The 19119-nt window shown below is 42.2% G+C and overlaps 1 protein-coding gene across 1 annotated transcript in view; it reads right to left on the bottom strand.

Annotated features, from left to right (window-relative positions):
* abcb7 (ATP-binding cassette, sub-family B (MDR/TAP), member 7) overlaps positions 1–19119 on the bottom strand; it is a 25085-nt gene continuing 5966 nt past the window's right edge. The window contains exons 5-16 of the mRNA XM_068714567.1: positions 15607–15739; positions 13695–13963; positions 12896–12984; positions 12604–12691; positions 9526–9700; positions 8825–8982; positions 6698–6861; positions 6314–6443; positions 5722–5893; positions 3588–3691; positions 2732–2839; positions 1–1412 (exon numbers count right to left, since the gene is read on the bottom strand). Coding sequence (XP_068570668.1) covers positions 1194–1412; positions 2732–2839; positions 3588–3691; positions 5722–5893; positions 6314–6443; positions 6698–6861; positions 8825–8982; positions 9526–9700; positions 12604–12691; positions 12896–12984; positions 13695–13963; positions 15607–15739 — 1809 coding nt within the window. The 3' untranslated portion in view covers positions 1–1193. The remainder of the gene's footprint in view (positions 1413–2731; positions 2840–3587; positions 3692–5721; positions 5894–6313; positions 6444–6697; positions 6862–8824; positions 8983–9525; positions 9701–12603; positions 12692–12895; positions 12985–13694; positions 13964–15606; positions 15740–19119) is intronic.

Here is a 19119-nt window from a genome sequence, read left to right on the forward strand (position 1 = left end):
TTAGACAAAAGACAACATTTATTAGTCTGTCTGCAGTGTAGTCACATTCCATAATTTATAGATATAACATACCAAGGTTCCTAACAATATGTGAATATCACAGCCAAAACAGCCCCTCAGAAAAATGAGGACATAATTGTGTCAGTTTTTTTTTTAAATATGAACATTTAAGCTTCAGGAGGAAGTCTCTGTATTCTGATCATACAATCCAAAAAGCTGTCTTAGCACTGTTAAAATGTGTTGTAATAACTTTCCATTACAAGGGGCCCGTCAACCAAGGCTTAAAGATATGACAGTGAAATGTTCCCAGAGGAGACTTTCAAGTTGTTCCTTCTTAATGTGGCGCAAACCATTCATGATTTATTAGTTACTTTTTGCAATTCTCAGAGTGTTATATTTACATGAATGTGACTGTGACATATGGCAAATTCACAAGGGAGCTATTTTGCATGTTCACTAGTCCAAACATCCAACATCCATGTAAAGTTGTGAGTCGAATTAAAGACGTGATTATCTGCCATATCTGATATTTTTAGAACATGCATTAAAAACGTCATGGGCAATGTGCAGCATGGATGCAGTATCTGCTAAAAGAACCAAACCAACACATACTGCAAAACAATCTGTAATTCAGTATATCTAATCGCAGAATAAAATGCAATATATGCACATCCCCAATATAAAAAAAGCAAACTATAGGTTGAGTGTATTTTGAAAATAATAAAAAAAAAAAAATCAATACAAATTTTGTAATATCAAGGCATATGCAAGTCATTTCGTGTACTCTCATCTGTTCCCAGTGCAGTGGAAGATGTCAATAAACCTGATGTCAAAAATGAGGAGGAGTGGGGCAGCCATGTTGACTAACAGATGTCTTACACACACGTATGTGATATACAAGGTCTCTTATGCTTGGCTTCAGCTGAGACAACTGGCATAGAAGCTCTATCTCTGGACACCAGCCAGTGCTAAACACACTTGCTCCCTGTTCTGCTCCTCCTCCTTCACGTTGGCGAGCAGTGGCCTTTATTCATGTGAGGAGGAGGAGGGATAGTCAAATGGGTGGGGGCTTGGCTTGGGTGGGTAGTGGGGATGTACCCCATACTCCGCTCCCTCCCAAATGCTGCACAAAGCCGGGATTCCAGTGTAGGCCATCTGTGAGGGACGTAGCGACATGGAGGTGGCCGCTCCTCTCAACAGGAGCAGTTCCCACAGCCCTTAACACTGTTGAGGATCTCCTCCTGTAATTTTTTCCTCTCCTCCTCCTTCTGGGACAGACGCTCAGCTGGAGGCTCGGGCGAGCTCTTGTTGCTGTTGAGGATTTTACTGTTCTGGGTGTTCCACAGGTCTGCGTACAAGCTGCCAGGGGTGCTGAGGAGGGCTTGGTGGTTTCCTCGCTCTGATACTTTACCCTGGCAAAGAAAAAAAAAAAGAAGAAAAGAAAGACATGAAACCTCAACTCACACTGCACATGAAGTTAAAAAGAGTCTTATAGTTAGCATCTCGTCATGACCAAACAACAGTGACCACACACTCTGTGGAGAATCAGCTCCCCCCTAGAATCCCTGCCGCCTCCCCAACAACTGTTGCAAAAAAAAAAAAAAAAAAAAACGGGCTCGCAGACACGCAACACACACACACACCCCTCCCACACAGTCAAACACAAACGAAGGCACCCCCCTTCCCCCACCTCCCGTGAGCATGCAGGGGTGTTGGCATCATCTTTAGTGCACCCGAGATGAGCACGTGACTGCTTCCGCTCGTTATTTTAATGAGCACCCCAGGCAGTCCTCTGCTGGTGACACCACCAGCAAACGGCATGGCGACATCACACGCAAACATGCCTCCTCGCCACGACCCTCTGATCCCTGCCATCTGACTCTGGAAACATGGAACGACACATGCTCACTCGCCGCAGTTCAAAGAAACCTTCTCATTTTTATCCTATCCGACTTCAGCACTGGTGGAAAATGTCACTTCATCTGTGTTACATTTCACATTACCTCTTACTTTGCAGATTAAAAACGGACTTCACTCTCGTCTTTTTGTGCTTCACGGCGTCTCGATCCCAACCCGTAATGTTCTGCAGCATTTTTTCTCTGCTCTTGGATATTTCTCTGATGCACAATAAAACAGTGACAATGCACCAAAAAGATTTCCCATTTCCACATTTCTTAAACACACTTTATGTCTCCATCTGACCAAAAAACTGTATAGATAACCCATTCCTCCATTACAAGACATGCTTAGTCCTGGACGAGGCCTCATCAGTGTCTGGGAAGCCGGCCCATACATTATTAGTCACCGAGACAAACAAGACACGCCATCTGACCAAAACAGCCAGTCGAGTCCGACTGCTTTAATGAGCCCTTATGGAGAAAATAATACATTGACTTTTACCAACAGTGTCCTGTTGTTGAAGTTAATGAGAAAAGCGAAACAAAGCATGTTTTCATCACGAACATCGTAGAAAGGTATCTCAAAATAAATGAGAGGCTGCTTGCTAAATTCTTGTCGCTGGCAGAGACAGTGTGCTGAAGGTCAGGCAGAGTGCAGGTCATCATCCTTCCCTTCAATGCTAATTGGACTGGCAATTAACGCAGCGCATGTTTTTACTTGCAAACTCTAAACCATCACATTATTTGTCTTTTATGAACCTGACATTACAAGTGGAAATGTTAATCAGGGAAGGTATGGGATCAAGTAAAAAAATAAGTGGATGAGTTCTTACCTCACTGAGCACTATAATCTCGTCTGCGTCTACGATTGTGGAAAGCCTGTGGGCGATAAACACTGATGTCCTGTCCTTCACCATCTCCTTCATCGAAGTCAGGATGTTCTGGAAGCACGCAAAGGCAATCGCTTGATCACTTTGTTAGGATTTAAAAGAGTATCCCCCTATTCCAAAAGAAAACACTTCCTCAGGTTTGCAATAATGGAGGCTTGAAAAAAAGAATAAGGAAAAAAAGTGCATGAATGACACGATATATATTTGAAATGTACTCCCAAACTTTGATTTGAAGGAGATGCTAAGTCAACAGAATGTTGCTCAGCAACATCCACCTTCATATACTTTTTCTTTCTTGGTTTACATATGATAATATTAAAACACCTTTGTGATGAAAAACAACAGAAAATCTCAATTAACAACCACATCTACTGCCCCGCTCTTTTTTCTGAAGTGCAGAGAGGGCATGCTGAACTTTCTCATTAAATGTAACATTTACAAAGACTGTGGGGTTTGAGCCGAGCTGGAGATAAAGTAGGCGAAAACAGTGGCAGGTGGCAGGGGAGAACATGGGGGTGGTGTGTGTGTGTGTGTGTGTGTGTGTGTGTGTGTGTGTGTGTGTGTGTGTGTGTGTGTGTGTGTAGGGGGGGTGGGGTGGGTATGTCACAGCGGTATGTGACGCAGGACTGAGCTACAAACACCTACAGAGTGGGTGTTTGTTCTGCTAAATGTGTATGCAGGCACAGGGAGGTGTCGACCTGTACGTGCAGCAGACAACGGGCATTTGTGGGCATGTTAGGTATGCATCCCTGTGTCTGTCACAGTGTGTGTGTGTGTGTTCATACACCGTCAAGCCCACCTCTTCTGTGATGGAGTCGAGGGAGGATGTGGCTTCGTCATACAGAAGGACGGGTGGATTCTTTAGTATTGCACGGGCGATGGCTACACGTTGCTTCTCCCCTCCTGAAACAAAACAAAAGATGTCATAAATAAAAGCAAACCAGGATAAAGCCAAAAGGATTTAAATATCTTAAGAGACAGCATGTTTATCCCTCTGGCCCGACTCATCAGACCTCAAACGGATGGTTGGCAAAACAGACTTTCATCTAATGGTGACGAAGATTTCTCCACCGTTTCTGATTTTGCCTTTATTACATACGCGCTATGCGTGGCCTCTTGAAACCAAGAAGAGTTCAGCAGCTATAAATATTGCTGGCAGTGGAGAACAGCAGTGAAGAAAGTTAAGAGCCTCACAGCCCAGACTGCCCCTCCCCCCCTGACAAAAACTCATTGGCAGCCGTCACGTACAGTGAAATTAATGAGAAGTTAGTCATGTCTTTATTTTGTCCGTTCTCTCACTCAGTCACTCCACAAAAAGAAATCTGTGCTGCCAGTAATTGCATCTTGAATGTTGAGTGTAAGTGCTCACACACACACTATGTGTGTTAAACGCTGTGTGTTAACGTGGGCTAAATGAGTTGCAGAGTGATGCTAGGAGCCAAATACTACACAGTCGTGTGCTATCAGTGCAGATCAAATGAGGCAATGTGCCATTAAACACGTTCACACACTACACTGAAGAGGACAACAAAATAACAATGGTGCAGCTACTGATTAAGTCTCATAATGAATAAGGTGAAATGTAATAATTCAATTACGGTTAATCATCTACTTCTTTTACAAGACAATAGCTCATAATCAAAGTCTCAATTTTCGACTGAAACTGAAATTTTTATGTAATCTAGAGCTGTGCAAGCTTAGATATTCCTCACAGCATTTTGGAGTGTCTCACAGTCCCATTTATTTCTCAAAGCATGCAACTGCCATGTATATTCTTGGCAGCAGATGAAGGACAAAAGAGTGCTACAGAAAGGAGTCCTAAAAGCTAAAACCCTCCTCTTGTCTCAAAGTCAATGTTTTTGTTTATGGATTTTGGACAGATGCCTGAAATAAGGCATGTGGTTAACACAAGCTAAAGAGATAATTAACGTTTTGTTTTATGACATAAAATACGTCAGTAAACACCACTCCTGCAAATGTTAAAGCTTTTACAGAGATAGAGGCTGCTTTCTTAAAATGGTGGCTAATCATAAAATATGTAATGCAGTTCAGCTAGTGCTGTAAAGCACCCATTGAGACCAAAATAAATGAATATTTAAGCCATATTCTGATAATACTATACCCAAAGTCATATCTCATATCACAATATCAATATTACATTAGAGCTGAAATTATCAGTTGATTAATCTGCAACAACTTTAATAAAAAAAAAATAGCTTAAGTCAATCATCAAACAAACGGCAGAACATTGTCTGTCCTTGCCTTGTCAAATGTGAGGCTTTTCTGCTTTTCTTTTTTGTGCATCACTTAATGCGTTTTCATGAATGAAAACAGTCATTTTAAGAAGATAATTGACATATTAATCAATAATAAAAGTAACTGCTAGTTGCAGCCTTATACTAGAACAATATACTGAAATAAAATGTTGCCTTGAGCATGACAGCTGTCCCGCATGCTCCAGTAGTTTCTTCCCTCAGGCCATCCGGGTCCTGAACCGATAACTTCCACCATCTATGACTCATAATTAGAATTCATCCACCTGCCATACATTGCATATATTAGATGCACCAGTTATATTGTTTCAATTCTTCTGAAACCCACTTATTTGTACTGTTACATTTCTCTGAAATGTGCCGTTAAACTGTTTAATTGCCTTTTCGTAAAATATTTCACTTTTTTTGTTTTATATTTTAGTATTTAATTCTATTCTATTATTTTTATTATTATTACATACACTTCACTACAAGTTGCACTGTGTATGACTGTGTTGGAGACAAATAAGCATGATGTGATGATGATGATGAAATTATTTCTGTGTTTCAAATGTTTTAACTTGGTGTACCATCCAGGGAAACACACAAAACACACAGCTCTTTTACTTGTTTCTGCAGAGGAGACCCTATTTAAACAGTAGTCATAATGTTGCAGCAAACCTGACAGCTTCAGGCCCCGCTCCCCAACCTGGGTGTCATAGCCATGGGGCATCCTGAGGATAGCATCATGGATGCCTGCAAGACGCGCCACTTGGTACACGTCCTCTGGAGTAGCATTGATGTTCCCGTACTGCAGGTTGTAGAAGATGGTGTTGTGGAACAGAACGGCATCCTGACAACAACACAGTTAGAGAGAGAAAAAATAAAAATGAGGCTTCAGAGAATATTATTATTGCAGCAGAGGACTGCAGATACAAAGACAAGGGTAGGAGGGAGGAAGAGAACGAACGCAAATGACAAAAATACTGTTCATGTACCATCTGTTCAGATCAGCCTCTGAGCTCACTGCAGTAAACAGAATTCGTCTTATTTCTAATGCAGTTGTTAACTAGTAAAGTTGTTTTGTTGTATGCTGCCCCCTTGTTGTATATAATTATCAATAACAACTCAAATACATTACATTTACTATTGAGATTCATATTTAACAATCATTTCATTTGTGTGGAAGAACCTTCAAATAAAGAAAGACAATCAACGTGGTGTTGATGAAAATTAGTTTGTGTGTTTATTTTATCGTGTGGGTGTCTCAGACCTGAGGTATGACCCCCAAAGACTTCCTCAGGCTGTCAAGGCTGACGTCTCGGATGTTCTGCCCCGCTACGTAGATGTTCCCCCGCTGGGGCTCATAGAAGCGGAACAACAGCCGCACAATGGTGCTCTTCCTGCAACCAGACGTGGAACCAATCGTCAGCATCATTCTGTCTGTGAGCTGCACCGCCCCCCCCCCCAATCTACTGATGCTATCTGATGATAAGACTGTCTGCGCGCGCGTGCGTGCGTGCGTGCGTGCACACACGCACACGCACACACACACACACACACACACACACACACACACACACACACACACACACACACACACACACACACGGCTAAAGGTGTGACAGTCAGTGTACTTCTATGAGAGGTGACCTACCCTGACCCGCTGCCACCAACTATAGCCACCTTCTTCCCAGCAGGCACTTCGAAGGACACTCCATTTAAGACTTTCTGGCCCTCCAGGTATTCAAAATAGACGTCCTCGAAGCGGATGGTGGCCTCCTGTGGTGTGACGGCTAATGGTGGGGCGAGATTCCTCTCCTAGAGGAAACCATCAGAGGGTTGAGACAGACGAAACGGAGCGAGAGGAGACGGATACAGAGCAGCCACTGACAGACGAGAGCCCGGCATGATGCAACGTTACTCCAACACCTTGTAAAAGGGGAATAATGCTGGAGCACAGAGCCATGGGCTGGTTAAAGCAGAGCCATTCACAGCCAATTCCAGAGGTCGTTTCAACTGAATCTTCAGACGCTGCCCTTCATGGTAACTGAAGGATCAATAGGCGTGAAAAACTTTCGGTACATACTGAGCTGAGCCATAGTGCTGAGGCGCAGCCAAGGTCAGCGGTGAATAAAGCACTTCCCTTGCCCTGAGAGTAAAAGCCTGTTCTGTTCCGTTTCTATGCTATCTGATAACAACATAATCACCCACAATCCACCTCAGTTAATACATAGTCCATTAGTATAAACAAATGATCGTTTTACACACCCCCAACATGGAAAAAAAGCCAAAATTATTATTATTTTTTTTAATCTTGTGAAGCAGTTTCAAGTAAGGGGGTGTTTTAAAATTATTTTACATCTACATAATAGGCCAATGTGTTCCACAAAAACAAAGCATTCAGACAGTAATGGCCTGCTGGGCAGCACCATTCCACAGGGAATCACAATGGAGTGGAGTATTACCGATGAGTGAGAAATAACTGGACAGATTCATTTCTCCTACAATAATTACAGGCTGGAGACAGGAATGGCGTTCATATTCTAAGGCAGCACATTTGCACTTAAATGTGATTTCCTGACGCAAGATGGGCTGTTGTGAGTAAAAAAAATAAATAAATAAAAAGATAATGAAATGTCCGACAAAAACAACCGATAGCTATGACATTGAAGAAACAGAGGAGCAACACATCTGAACAGTTTTAGCCATTTTTAAAGTTAAAGAACAGTTTTAACTAGTTTTAAATATGACTACATATTTCTGTGTGTTTTTAGGGTGAATTCACAAATACAAACTATGTAGTGTCACAACCCCATATGAAGGGCAGTCCACGCTAGAAATGAGATCATCAGAAACTATTTTGATGATAATTTGTCCCTTTTCAAGAGAAATGGGAAAACATTTGTTTGTTGCAACTTCTCAAGCTTTTTGTCATATATGATAGTATATTGAATATTTGGGATTTTGGACAGTTGGCTGTAGTCATTTTGGGGCTCTTGAAAATAACAATCCACATTTTTTCACCATTTTCCTATATTATATGGACAAAACGGTTAATTGATTAATCAAGAAAATAATTGGTAGATCAATCAATACTGAAAGAGCTTGAACATAAACAGCTGAAAACATGTAGAACAGTTTCACCCCTCCTGCCACATCTTGACAGTCTAAACAGGTGTGTATCATTAGGTCCTGTAAACAGAGGGTGAATGAGCACCATCACTGATTGTGTAGATCAGAACAACAACAACAACGTTCTCATATTTCATCACAGTCACTTTTAGTCTGTGTGGTTTTCATAAGATCTTATCCCTCCAGAACACAAAACTACACAAATAAAACAAGATTGTGCTCTGTTATTTCGAAAAACCTCACTGAAATTAATGATAATAAATCACCAAAAAATACAGTTCTTCCGCAACGAATAATGTCTTTCTCTACAAATGACACAGGATGAGTAAGCTTGAGTCACACCAAGCATGTAAATACTATGTTTGACTACAACCTATTATTTTTTAAGTGGAAAGGTTAGCTATGTCATACGGCCAAGAGTGAATCAGTCCTATGTTAAAATCTTTTACCATCATTAATCGCTGCTTTAAAAAAAAAATTCTCAGTTTAATTAAGTTTTTCAGATTTAATACGGAACTCAGTTTTCACGTTCTATTCTATACCAGTCTACTGATCTCTTGATAGAGGAAGAAAAAACAAAATATGTAAAAACACATTTTGCAATTTGCTGCTACAATGCGGAGAAGCTCATGTCAGGCTGACAAGTTACCTTGATCTTGGTGTCGACGTTGAGCAGGGTGAAAAGAGTGTTCATGTCGATCAGGGCCTGCCTGGTCTCTCTGTACACTGTGCCGAGGAAGTTGAGCGGCAGGGAGAGCTGGAAGAGCAGGCCGTTCACCATCACCAGGTCTCCCACGGTCATCGTGCCTAACAGGGCAGCAACAAGCACAACTTACAGACATGATCCAGCTCTATTGTGTCATGTATGCATCTTTGGATACGAGATCTAAAAAAAAATATAACACTCAAACCATTTTTTCTTTCAAGCAGTGAAGGCAGACAAAGCATGTTACATTCTGAATTTATCTCCACCCGCTGTGATTTCATTTTCTGCATCAAGGCTGTTTTATTTCCTATTCACGCCACTTTTTCATGCTCGCTGTGCTTTGTTCTCATTTGGTTTCTATTATCCAGTTCAGTCGGGAGTTTCACTTGTCATTTTCTGTCCATTTGATTTTGTTTTGAGTTGTTTTTTTTTTGTTTTTTTTAAGCTTTCTTATTTCCAAACGCACATTTCTTTCTATTGTGCTGTGGACACAGATCATGGGCATGAAGAGGTAAATTCAGGCCAGGTGATATATTTTGAGCCTTTAGAATACTATACATTTTTTTCATGCTTTTCTACCACTCACTCGCTCGCTCGCACGCACACACACACACACACACACACACACACTCACACACACTCACCTGCCGCAATGCCCTTGCTGGCCAGCACCATGATGCCAGTGAGGCCGACACTGAAGATGGCACTCTGGCCAAAGTTGAGCATGGCGAGTGTGGATGTGGTTTTTAGAGAGGATGACTCGTAGACCTTCAGGTATCCATCATACTTTTCAGCTTCATACTTCTCATTGTTGAAGTACTGCAGCCGAGACGAGAAACATGCAGAGAGGGAGGAGAAATGGGAGCGCAGGTCACGGAGATGGCAAAAAAGGTTTCACACAAGGAAAGTTGAGAGAGAAAGCGAGAGAGAAACAAAATATGGGTTAGGGTAAAGTTTAAGGAAGCATGGAGAGCAGATAGACACTTTAGTCTGCCTCAAGGCTGCATTTGTTCTCTGTGACCGCTCTGGGCCTAGTCTGGGTCTCAGTTGGCTTCCAAAGCACTTTTTCATGTCTCAGCATCTCAGCATCGTCATCTCCGCCCCACTGATCTTAAAGGATGTGGAGGGCCATCGAACAAGATAAAATATTAGGCAATTATAATTGTAAGGAAAGCCTAAACATCACTTGCAAGTTGAACAAGAATCGCTTCAGAGTATCCTTCATTGGCACAATGGCTGACACAGACAGCTACCAACAGAGCACTGATGGCTCTTAAGCGTTACACCACACAAGCAGCACTAATTTTGATCAAGACATACTGCGATCGTTTAGAGAGATAAACCCTTGTGAATCAGCAACAAATGCATCTCTAAAATTCAGCACATAAAACTACGCCACGATCATAACAACAACAACAACCCTCCTCAACTCTGCTGCCAATTACCTAATATTGCTGTTTGTTTAGTTTGCACTATTGTTCCTCTGCTCTGGTTAAGTGGGCGATTTGCTTCTCTAGCTAACGGCAGTGGTGCTGTGCTGCAACTGACTTGCCACTGATTTGCATTTAGGGAAATGCAGGAAATCAGAGAGCGAGAGAGAGAGAGCGAGAGAGCGAGAGAGCGAGAGAGAGAGAGAGAGAGAGAGAGAGAGAAGAAAGTAGCACATGGAGGACAAACAGAAGCAGTGCAAGGCACCGCGTTCAGGTTCTCATCTAGCCCTTTGTGAAAGTGGAACGGATTTTTGAGTGGGCGGAGATCTAATTACATATGCACACTCACAGCTCAGAGTGATGCTAAATCTGGCCGCATTGGCACAGATGACACAAAATAACACAGAACAAAACGTTAAGAAAAACAGGACGCAAAAATAATACAGCAAAGAAAATAACATGGGTACAAATATATATATATAGAACAGCCTCACAAAGCAGCCCGAAACTGGATGGTGATTATGTTTGTATGTGTCCTGTGTACAATGAGGTTGCCTAGAAAGAGGCTTAAAACAGCAAAGGATGAAGATTGTGGATAACAGTGCCACTGAGAGGGGTATAAAGCAATGTTTACATCCGCATCACATCGCATCAGTCAGGTGTCACCCTTAAACTACCCTGGCTTGCAGCAGTCATCTCTATTCAAAATACAGCCTTCAGTGGCAGACACTTCCAGTACAAAACCATCACAGAGAAAGTATTTTGGTCATTGACTAAACCAGGAGAATAGTCCTAAACATCCAGTGATGAACATCTCATTGTTTGTAGCAACTAGACCTGTAACTAATAATTACGTTAACGACTTATTGTACGAAATACGGACAGACTTTTCGCTGACCTGGATAGTGCCCGTTGTGTTTACGTGCTTGTTTGTTGACATAAGAATGTCACCAACATTTTAGCCAACATGATGCCAGAAGAAACAGCAGGGTTTTCCTTAACATTATAAGACAATTGCACAGAAATTGTGCTTTTTTTCTCAACGGAGAATCCATTTTATTTATTGTTTTGGTTGTGTGGTATTATTTATCTACGTTTTATTTTATCTTAATATTTCTTCACATTCTATTGTCTGAAAGTCTATTTCTCTTTGAAATAGTTTACTTGCATTATTATGTTGTTACGTTATCATTATATCAGTGGCAGAAAATGGTCTAAAATGACATTAATATCCTTAATCGCAATTACTTCTTGAACAATATTTCTTCCAATAATAGTAGTTATCTCAAAAGGCCAAGAACTGGAGTGATATTTATTAAAAAAAGAGTGGACAGTTTAACAGTGAAAGAGAAGAGGAGCAGGACGGAGAATGAGAGCACAGACAAATGAGCAAAGTAAAAACCCAGGACGTTATGTGTTTGTGAATGGGTCAATATATAAAGCTCAATAGATTACTTGATTAGCTAAATGTACTATTTTGATAATCGATAGTCAATAATAATTTTTCTATTAAAAATACCAACCATTCTCTAGTTCAACCTTCTGAATCATGAGGATTTGCTACATTTCTCTGTCTTTTGTTTCTGTTAACTGTTGGTTGAACACATTTTAAGACGTCATCTTGCGCTTTCGTAATTTGTGGTGCCAACTAACCGAGAAAATAATGAAATCATCATTAGCTGCAGCACTAGGTCAATATGTGCAAAATAACTATCATGATAATTATCACTGCATTGTCTCAACGTTAATAAGTGTTAATTTAGTAAATGAATAAGTGCTTATATTTACTCAGGTATCACATTACCAATGTTTTAAAACGAAAACGTAGTAGTGTGGATGTAGCCTCAGAACAGTAAACTTGACTTTTATCTTGTACTTGTTATAATAAGGAGTTTGTGTGTCATAGTTGTGAGAGTCTGAGACACAGAGTTAGAGAGCTAGAGAGAGCTATTCTTTGATTAAAAGGCAAATTCTGACAGTGGCAATCATGCAAGTGAAGCACTACTATTAAAGACAAGTAAATATTAGTTCATGTCAATGTGTCTTGCTTAAGTGAATAGAAGAAAAAGACTAGAAAGGAGGAGATAAGAAGGGAAGAAAGGAAAGGTGGGGGGTAGGGATGAGGAGCTGAAAGAAGAGTGTATGCTAGGTGTGTATGTCGGTATATGAGTGGTTGAGTGTGTGTGTGTGTGTGTGTGTGTGTGTGTGTGTGTGTGTGTGTGTGTGTGTGTGTGTGTGTGTGTGTGTGTGTGTGTGTGGGGGGGGGGGGGGGGGGGGGGGTTCCACTCTCACCTTAACAGTCTCGTAGTTAAGGAGGGAGTCAATAGCTGCGTTGCCCGCTTCATTGTCTGCTTTGTTCATTTCTATCCGGAAGCGAGTCCTGTGTGCAGAGACACATAAGCAATGACGTAAGCACTTTCTCAAGTACATATTTCAGCCTATGAGTGAACATTGTTACTGTCAGCACAGAGAGCCACAGAACTACTTACTGAATCCTATTCACGTAAGAAGAAACATTAGCAATAAATAACCAATTGAACTACAGTCAGACAGAGGACTAGCACACAAACATCCTCAATGTTACCTCCACTGAGTGACGAGAATGGTGAAGAGGGTATACGCTGATAAGGTACCCAAGGACACCGCTGCAAACTGTCCACCACACTTGTAATACTGCAGAAGAAGAAGAAAAAAGCACAGACAAAGCAAAGCATCCTTTACATGCTGTGGCTGAACAGCTTTGTGATAAAAAAGTCACGCGACCACGTCCGACCACCGGACTCCGACGTTGGCGTCACAAGGCATTTTGAGAACATACTGTTTTTGACCATTCCACTATGAAATTGAGTGTTACAAATGGAGGGGAATCTAGAAGAACTAATCGTGCTAATGCTTTAGCTATTTGGGCAATGGAGTCTGCCCTCATTACAGGCAAGCTGACATTATGGTCCAGAGTGGAATAATAGCACGAAGCAATAGAAAAGCCGTTCTTTCAGCGGTGGCCAAGGAGAAGGGGGGGGGGGGGGCATCTGTTCAGGGCCTACTCCACAGGAGGACATTAAGCTGCTACAAAGCTTTGGGATTCGTCATTGACGCTAATGGACTCTGTATAGCCATCACAAGTTCATGGGGATTCATATTCCATTTAGAAAGTAAATGAGACAATATCCCCGAAATTAATTTCTAGACAATCTGCTGTGAAGAGTGTGAAGGTGATGGAAGGTCCTGTGCTAACATTAAAGGCTGAAACAGTACCAGCAACATGAAATAAAAGCCAGAAAACTGTAAGCAGCATTTCCAGTAGCATCGTACAATAATGGCGAAGCCTCTGATTACCGTTATTAGCGTCTGTGCTGCGTGGATATGTCAACCATGAGACTCACCAAAATGGCACTGACGAGGCCCATCTCAAAGACGGTGGGTCCTAGATTGAAGACGAGTGCACTGAGGACAAACGAGATGCCCCGCGTGCCGCGGTCGATGGCCTTGGACAGCGCTCCCGTCTGGCGGCTGAGATGGAAACCCAGATCCAGATTGTGCAGGTGGAGGAAGACGTTCTTCGCGATGCGTCGGATGGAGCTCTGGGCCACCTTGCCAAACACAGTGTTCCTCAGCTCGTTGAAGAAGGCTGCACCAGCCCGTGACGCGCCATCTGGGATAGCGGAGGAGACGGGAGAGTTTAGCACACCTGCTGTGAAAACCTGGGGAGGTTCAAACGGCGGGCCTGGGCGCTCTCAAGTGAGAAAATATCCTCATCCTAAAAACTGAGGACTGTTATGTAGCTCTGAAGCGATATGAGGCAGCAAAACAAGAATGCAACCCCCACCTTTCCTGTCTTGTTAGGTGTAATACAGTATTGAGACAGTCAACGGCTCTAAAGTGAAGGCTTGTATAAGGCGGCCGGGGCAGGTTTTTTCCACATCATCTCTGGTCTGCAAAGTACTGCAGGGCTACAACAGCAGCCTCCCCAAGCCTCTGTAATTACCGAGCAGGATGCTGTCTGAAGCCTCACTACCATGGCAGGCCAGCACACTGCAGACTGAGGGGAGGGGGTATGTGAGTGTACACAAGTGTGTTCAGTGTGTGTGTGAGCAGAATAATAGAAGAGGGGGACAGAAAGATGTGACGATGAGTTGAGTCGAGGAACAGGCTTGATTTCACCTTTGTATCTGTATGATGAGGGTGGATGCACGCAACATAGCATCTCTTTAAGGTTTCGTTTTTTAAGGAAGCTACCTGATGTGCAGCAAAAACCAAAGCAGTTCCATTCGAGTTTAAGTTCAATGAAACCACAAATCTAATTCCAAGGAAGTCAATCATTTGATCCCTTACACTTCTCATAAACTGTTACACAAGCAGATGGCATGACTGTCACAAAATGGATAGTCTGTGTATGAATGGCACGTGGCTTTCCTGTGGCGATTTCACCGACTTGTGTGAATACACGATTTGTCTGCTGAGACCAAAGTCAGGGTAATAATCGCTCTGTCTGCCGGTTTTCATGGGGCTGTAATGTGGCGTTAAATAGGAATGCTCATCTAATGAACGTGTCCACATCTGACAAGGTAGGATGAGCACTGCGCAACCTTTTCAGCCAAATTACACCCGTCACCGCAGGCTTCAAGTACTGGGCCTCAAGTGTCGCGAAGAGGGAACAAAAAAATACAATTCCCTTCTTTAAGAGCATCTCCTTCATTCTTCCTCGTCATCTTAATTCGTCCTGTCTGGAGTCCTGTTCATGTGCTCCAATTATTCAACAGGCAGCATTAGTGTGCGAGACCTAAGTGGACTCATTAAAATAAGTGGCTACAGGGCTAAGTGTACATTGCATCCAAGCGGATCTCACTCAAGGCCAGAGTGACATTCAGCAGGTATCAGGTTCGCAATAGTTATTTATTTATTTAATTTGGCTCTTCATCAGCAGCTCAGAGAAGACTGAAAAGACTGCTCTGAAGAGATGCAATGAAAGCAACATCCTTGGCCTTTGCATAACACAAAAAAATATCCAAGCACTTTTAAAAAGACTGCCAATTTCGGGCCTACTGCTTAGGAAACCATCTCTCTGTGCCTCGGGAGTATCGTACTGCAAAGTTATCAGCGCTCACGAGACGGCGGTGAGGATCGACCGAGGTGAACTCAAGACGCAGAGCGGAGAACATAATGTAAATAATGAGGGGGGGGGGGGAGCGCCACTGATATGAATGTGTTGGGGAAAAGGTCAGCCAGTAGATAATAGGCAGTCCCACAGTCTCCTCTGATGAGCACCTGCCGCTGCAACACAAGTCTGGGACTCACAGCCAATCAGCATGGCCGTTGCCATGGTAGCCACAGTGCTTGGCGCGTCATTCAGGTGCAGCATGTGTCCCGACATCTGGTTCAGCTCGTCCACCGCATACTTAAACATGAAGGGCACCGTCACATTGGTCATCTGGGAGAGGCAGAGAGGGAGGGAGGAAACATTCAGAGGAGGAGAATAAAATGGTTTCATATATAAGCCTATTAGACATACACTCAGTATAGTCTGTAGTACTGAAAGCTGTGTATTCTTCTTGGCTGGTTGTGTTAGTGCTGCTGAGGTAGCTGCTGCTTCCTGCTAATGGAATAGAAATCGCTGTTAGGGCTAATTAAGAGCACAGGGACAGCTGTGTGACTCAGGCAAGGCGGTCCGCTACACATTAGGACAGCTGGAGAACACAGCAGATTACTTTCATATGAAACCCATTTCATTTGAACCTCTCAACCTCTCACACAGGGGAGGGCGCTTTTTTTTTTTTACCTTTCCTTTTTGCTCCTGTCAAATTCTACATGATATAAATGAGATAAAATAAAAGTAATAGCAATTGTATAAAAACAGAGTACAACAAATAAACCCATCGGCCCTGCTAATGTGAAAGGACACCTAATAATGCACTTTAAATAGCTCCATCCCCGGGGTTCTTGCTTTATACACTTGGGTATTATACTCAGACAATAGAAGTCCTCTAACCCCCACAAGGAAAAACAATATCTTTGCTACCAAGACAACAAAAAATATAGCCTAGGCCTATTATCACAGGGCCAAAACATGCCCTCAATTTTACCACTAATACATGATAAGGTTGGATGTGCTCTTTTAACCCATTAACGGCCAATTGGAAATCAAATCAACTCCATGTCAATCTGTACCTGCCGATGTCATCTCACAATAGAGATGTCAAGTAGTGGAGAAGAGGCTTTAGGCTATATCTAGAATCAGCCTCAGCTTAGAGTACGACACGCAGAAGCAAGAGGGCTCATTTGAGGCCAAGGAACACAAGAGCTGAAAACGTCACTGACGTTGTGTAGTGTGGAGGTGTGATGTACTGTAACCACATAATTATTCAGTTGATTTAAAGATTTTCTCCACACTGCTGGAGCTTTCGGTTCAAACGGACAAAACTGCAGAAGCCGAGGCTAACTCCAGTGAAGCAGGAAAATGGGAGGAGGAGATTGGATTGCATGTGTGTGTTCTCTCCTCCTCAGCACACTCACTCAAACATGCTGAGAGGCAGCAGTACATGCTTATTTCGGAGCTGTGAATGTGTGATTGTTTTCCAGGGTGTAAATTACAGACCATCAACATATAAAGAGGAAACAGATCACACACACTGATTGATGCGTGCAATTAATTACTGTAAAAGCGCACTGTTTTTAGTTTTAGCTCATGTTGCTTGAGGAACTGGTGGTCAGTGGAGAGTCGTTATATGATTTAGTAAGGAGATATTTCTGATTGCAAATATTAAAAAAAATTAGAGCCATGCTTTGATGCGTTTTGGCAAGCTAGAAACTCTGGCTATTCTTTTCCGATGCTCCTGAAGCAATCGGATATTTATATTTAGGCCTTTTATGAGCAGTAATCACAAATCCAAACCTACCTGAATAAATTGGCAGTTGACATTTATTCACATGAGATATATTTCCTATAGTCATTTGGGAAGGTGAGCGTTTGAAATGTCATGCTTAGAAATAAGACAAAAGGTGTTGAAAATAGAGGTAAACTTCTACGCAAATGCTGGAAGACCAGACGCCTGATTGATGTCCTGGTGTGACGACAGGATTCCTCAAACGTACCATCCACTATTCTTTATATTAGTAAAAGACAAGAGGGTGAAATATTAAAAAATATGTTGTATTTAGTCTTAAACTGTGTAACTGCAAAATACTCCATTAACCTTTTTTATTTTTACAAATGTTATTGCTATGTAACCCACCACACGATCAGGCTTCTCAAGTCAGGCCTCTCTTCCATCAGCGGTGATGTGCCACTAACAAATATTAAAAGCAGACATGATGCTTGCCTCAGCTAGCCTAGCACTGCACCAGTCTGCTGTGAAACAGGTTGAACTACACCACAGTGATTCTACCGTCTTCTCTTAAAACACGAGTTAGCGTTTGGGAAATGAACTATGCCGACTCAAACTCAGTTGAACAGTGACAATCTTTCTGGATTCCTCCTCACTCATAGAACAAGCACAAAGTGAAAAGATTGATTTGTGACACTTGATAATCCTGTGGGTTTAATTGACGTCAGCACTGACCTTGAATTGTCACTCACTGTACCCATCTCTGGATTTCTTTATCTTTTTTTTTTTACCGAAGAAAAAAACAAATAATCACTATTTCAAATTTCCAATCGTCTGTGACGCACCACTTCTACACTTTCTTGCAGAACAGGGACAGATTAAAACGAACAGCAGCATGGAAGCAGATGATGAGTGAAGTCTGGAGAGTGTGACGAGTATTCAAGTTACCACAAAGCTAGCGATGGCCTACATGGTATCAACTTAGCTAATGGCAGCACTGTCCACAATAATTTCACACAGTGGAGACCCAATATACAGTTGTGGTCAAAAGTTTACATACACTTGTAAAGAACATAATGTCATGGCTCTCTTGAGTTTCCAGTTATTTCTACAACTCAGATTTTTCTCTGATAGAGTGATTGGAACAGATACTTCTTTGTCACAAAAAACATTCATGAAGTTTGGTTCTTTCATGACTTTATTATGGGTTAACAGAAAAAGTGATCAAATCTGCTGGGTCAAAAATATACATACAGCAGTGCTAATATTTGGTTACATGTCCCTTGGCCATTTTCACTTCAATTAGGCACTTTTGGTAGCCATCCACAAGCTTCTGGTAAGCTTCTCGTTGAATCTTTGACCACTCCTCTTGACAGAATTGGTGCAGTTCAGTTAAATTTGATGGCTTTCTGACATGGACTGGTTTCTTCAGCATTGTCCACATGTTCTCAATGGGATTTAAATCAGGACTTTGGGAAGGCCATTCTAAAACCCTAATTCTAGCCTGATTTAGCCATTCCATTACCACTTTTGATGTGTGTTTGGGGTCATTGTCCTGTTGGAACACCCAACTGCGCCCAAGACCCAACCTTCGGGCTGATGATTTTAGGTTATCTTCAAGAATTTGAAAGGTAATCCTCCTTCTTCATTATCCCATTTCCTCTCTGTAAAGCACCAGTTCCATTGGCAGCAAAACAGCCCCACAGCATAATACTACCACCACCGTGCTTGACGGTAGGCATGGTGTTCTTGGGGTTAAAGGCCTCACCTTTTCTCCTCCAAACATATTGCTGGGCATTGTGGCCAAACAGCTCGATTTTTGTTTCGTCTGACCACAGAACTTTCCTCCAGAAGGTCTTATCTTTGTCCATGTGATCAGCAGCAAACTTCAGTCGAGCCTTAAGGTGCCACTTTTGGAGCAAGGGCTTCCTTCTTGCACGGCAGCCTCTCAGTCCATGGAGATGCAAAACACGCTCGACTGTGGACA

The sequence above is a fragment of the Cebidichthys violaceus genome, unplaced genomic scaffold, assembly GCF_023349555.1.
Source record: "Cebidichthys violaceus isolate CVI_PGR_0920_01 unplaced genomic scaffold, fCebVio1.0.p SCAF_2, whole genome shotgun sequence".
Lineage (NCBI taxonomy): Eukaryota > Metazoa > Chordata > Actinopteri > Perciformes > Stichaeidae > Cebidichthys > Cebidichthys violaceus.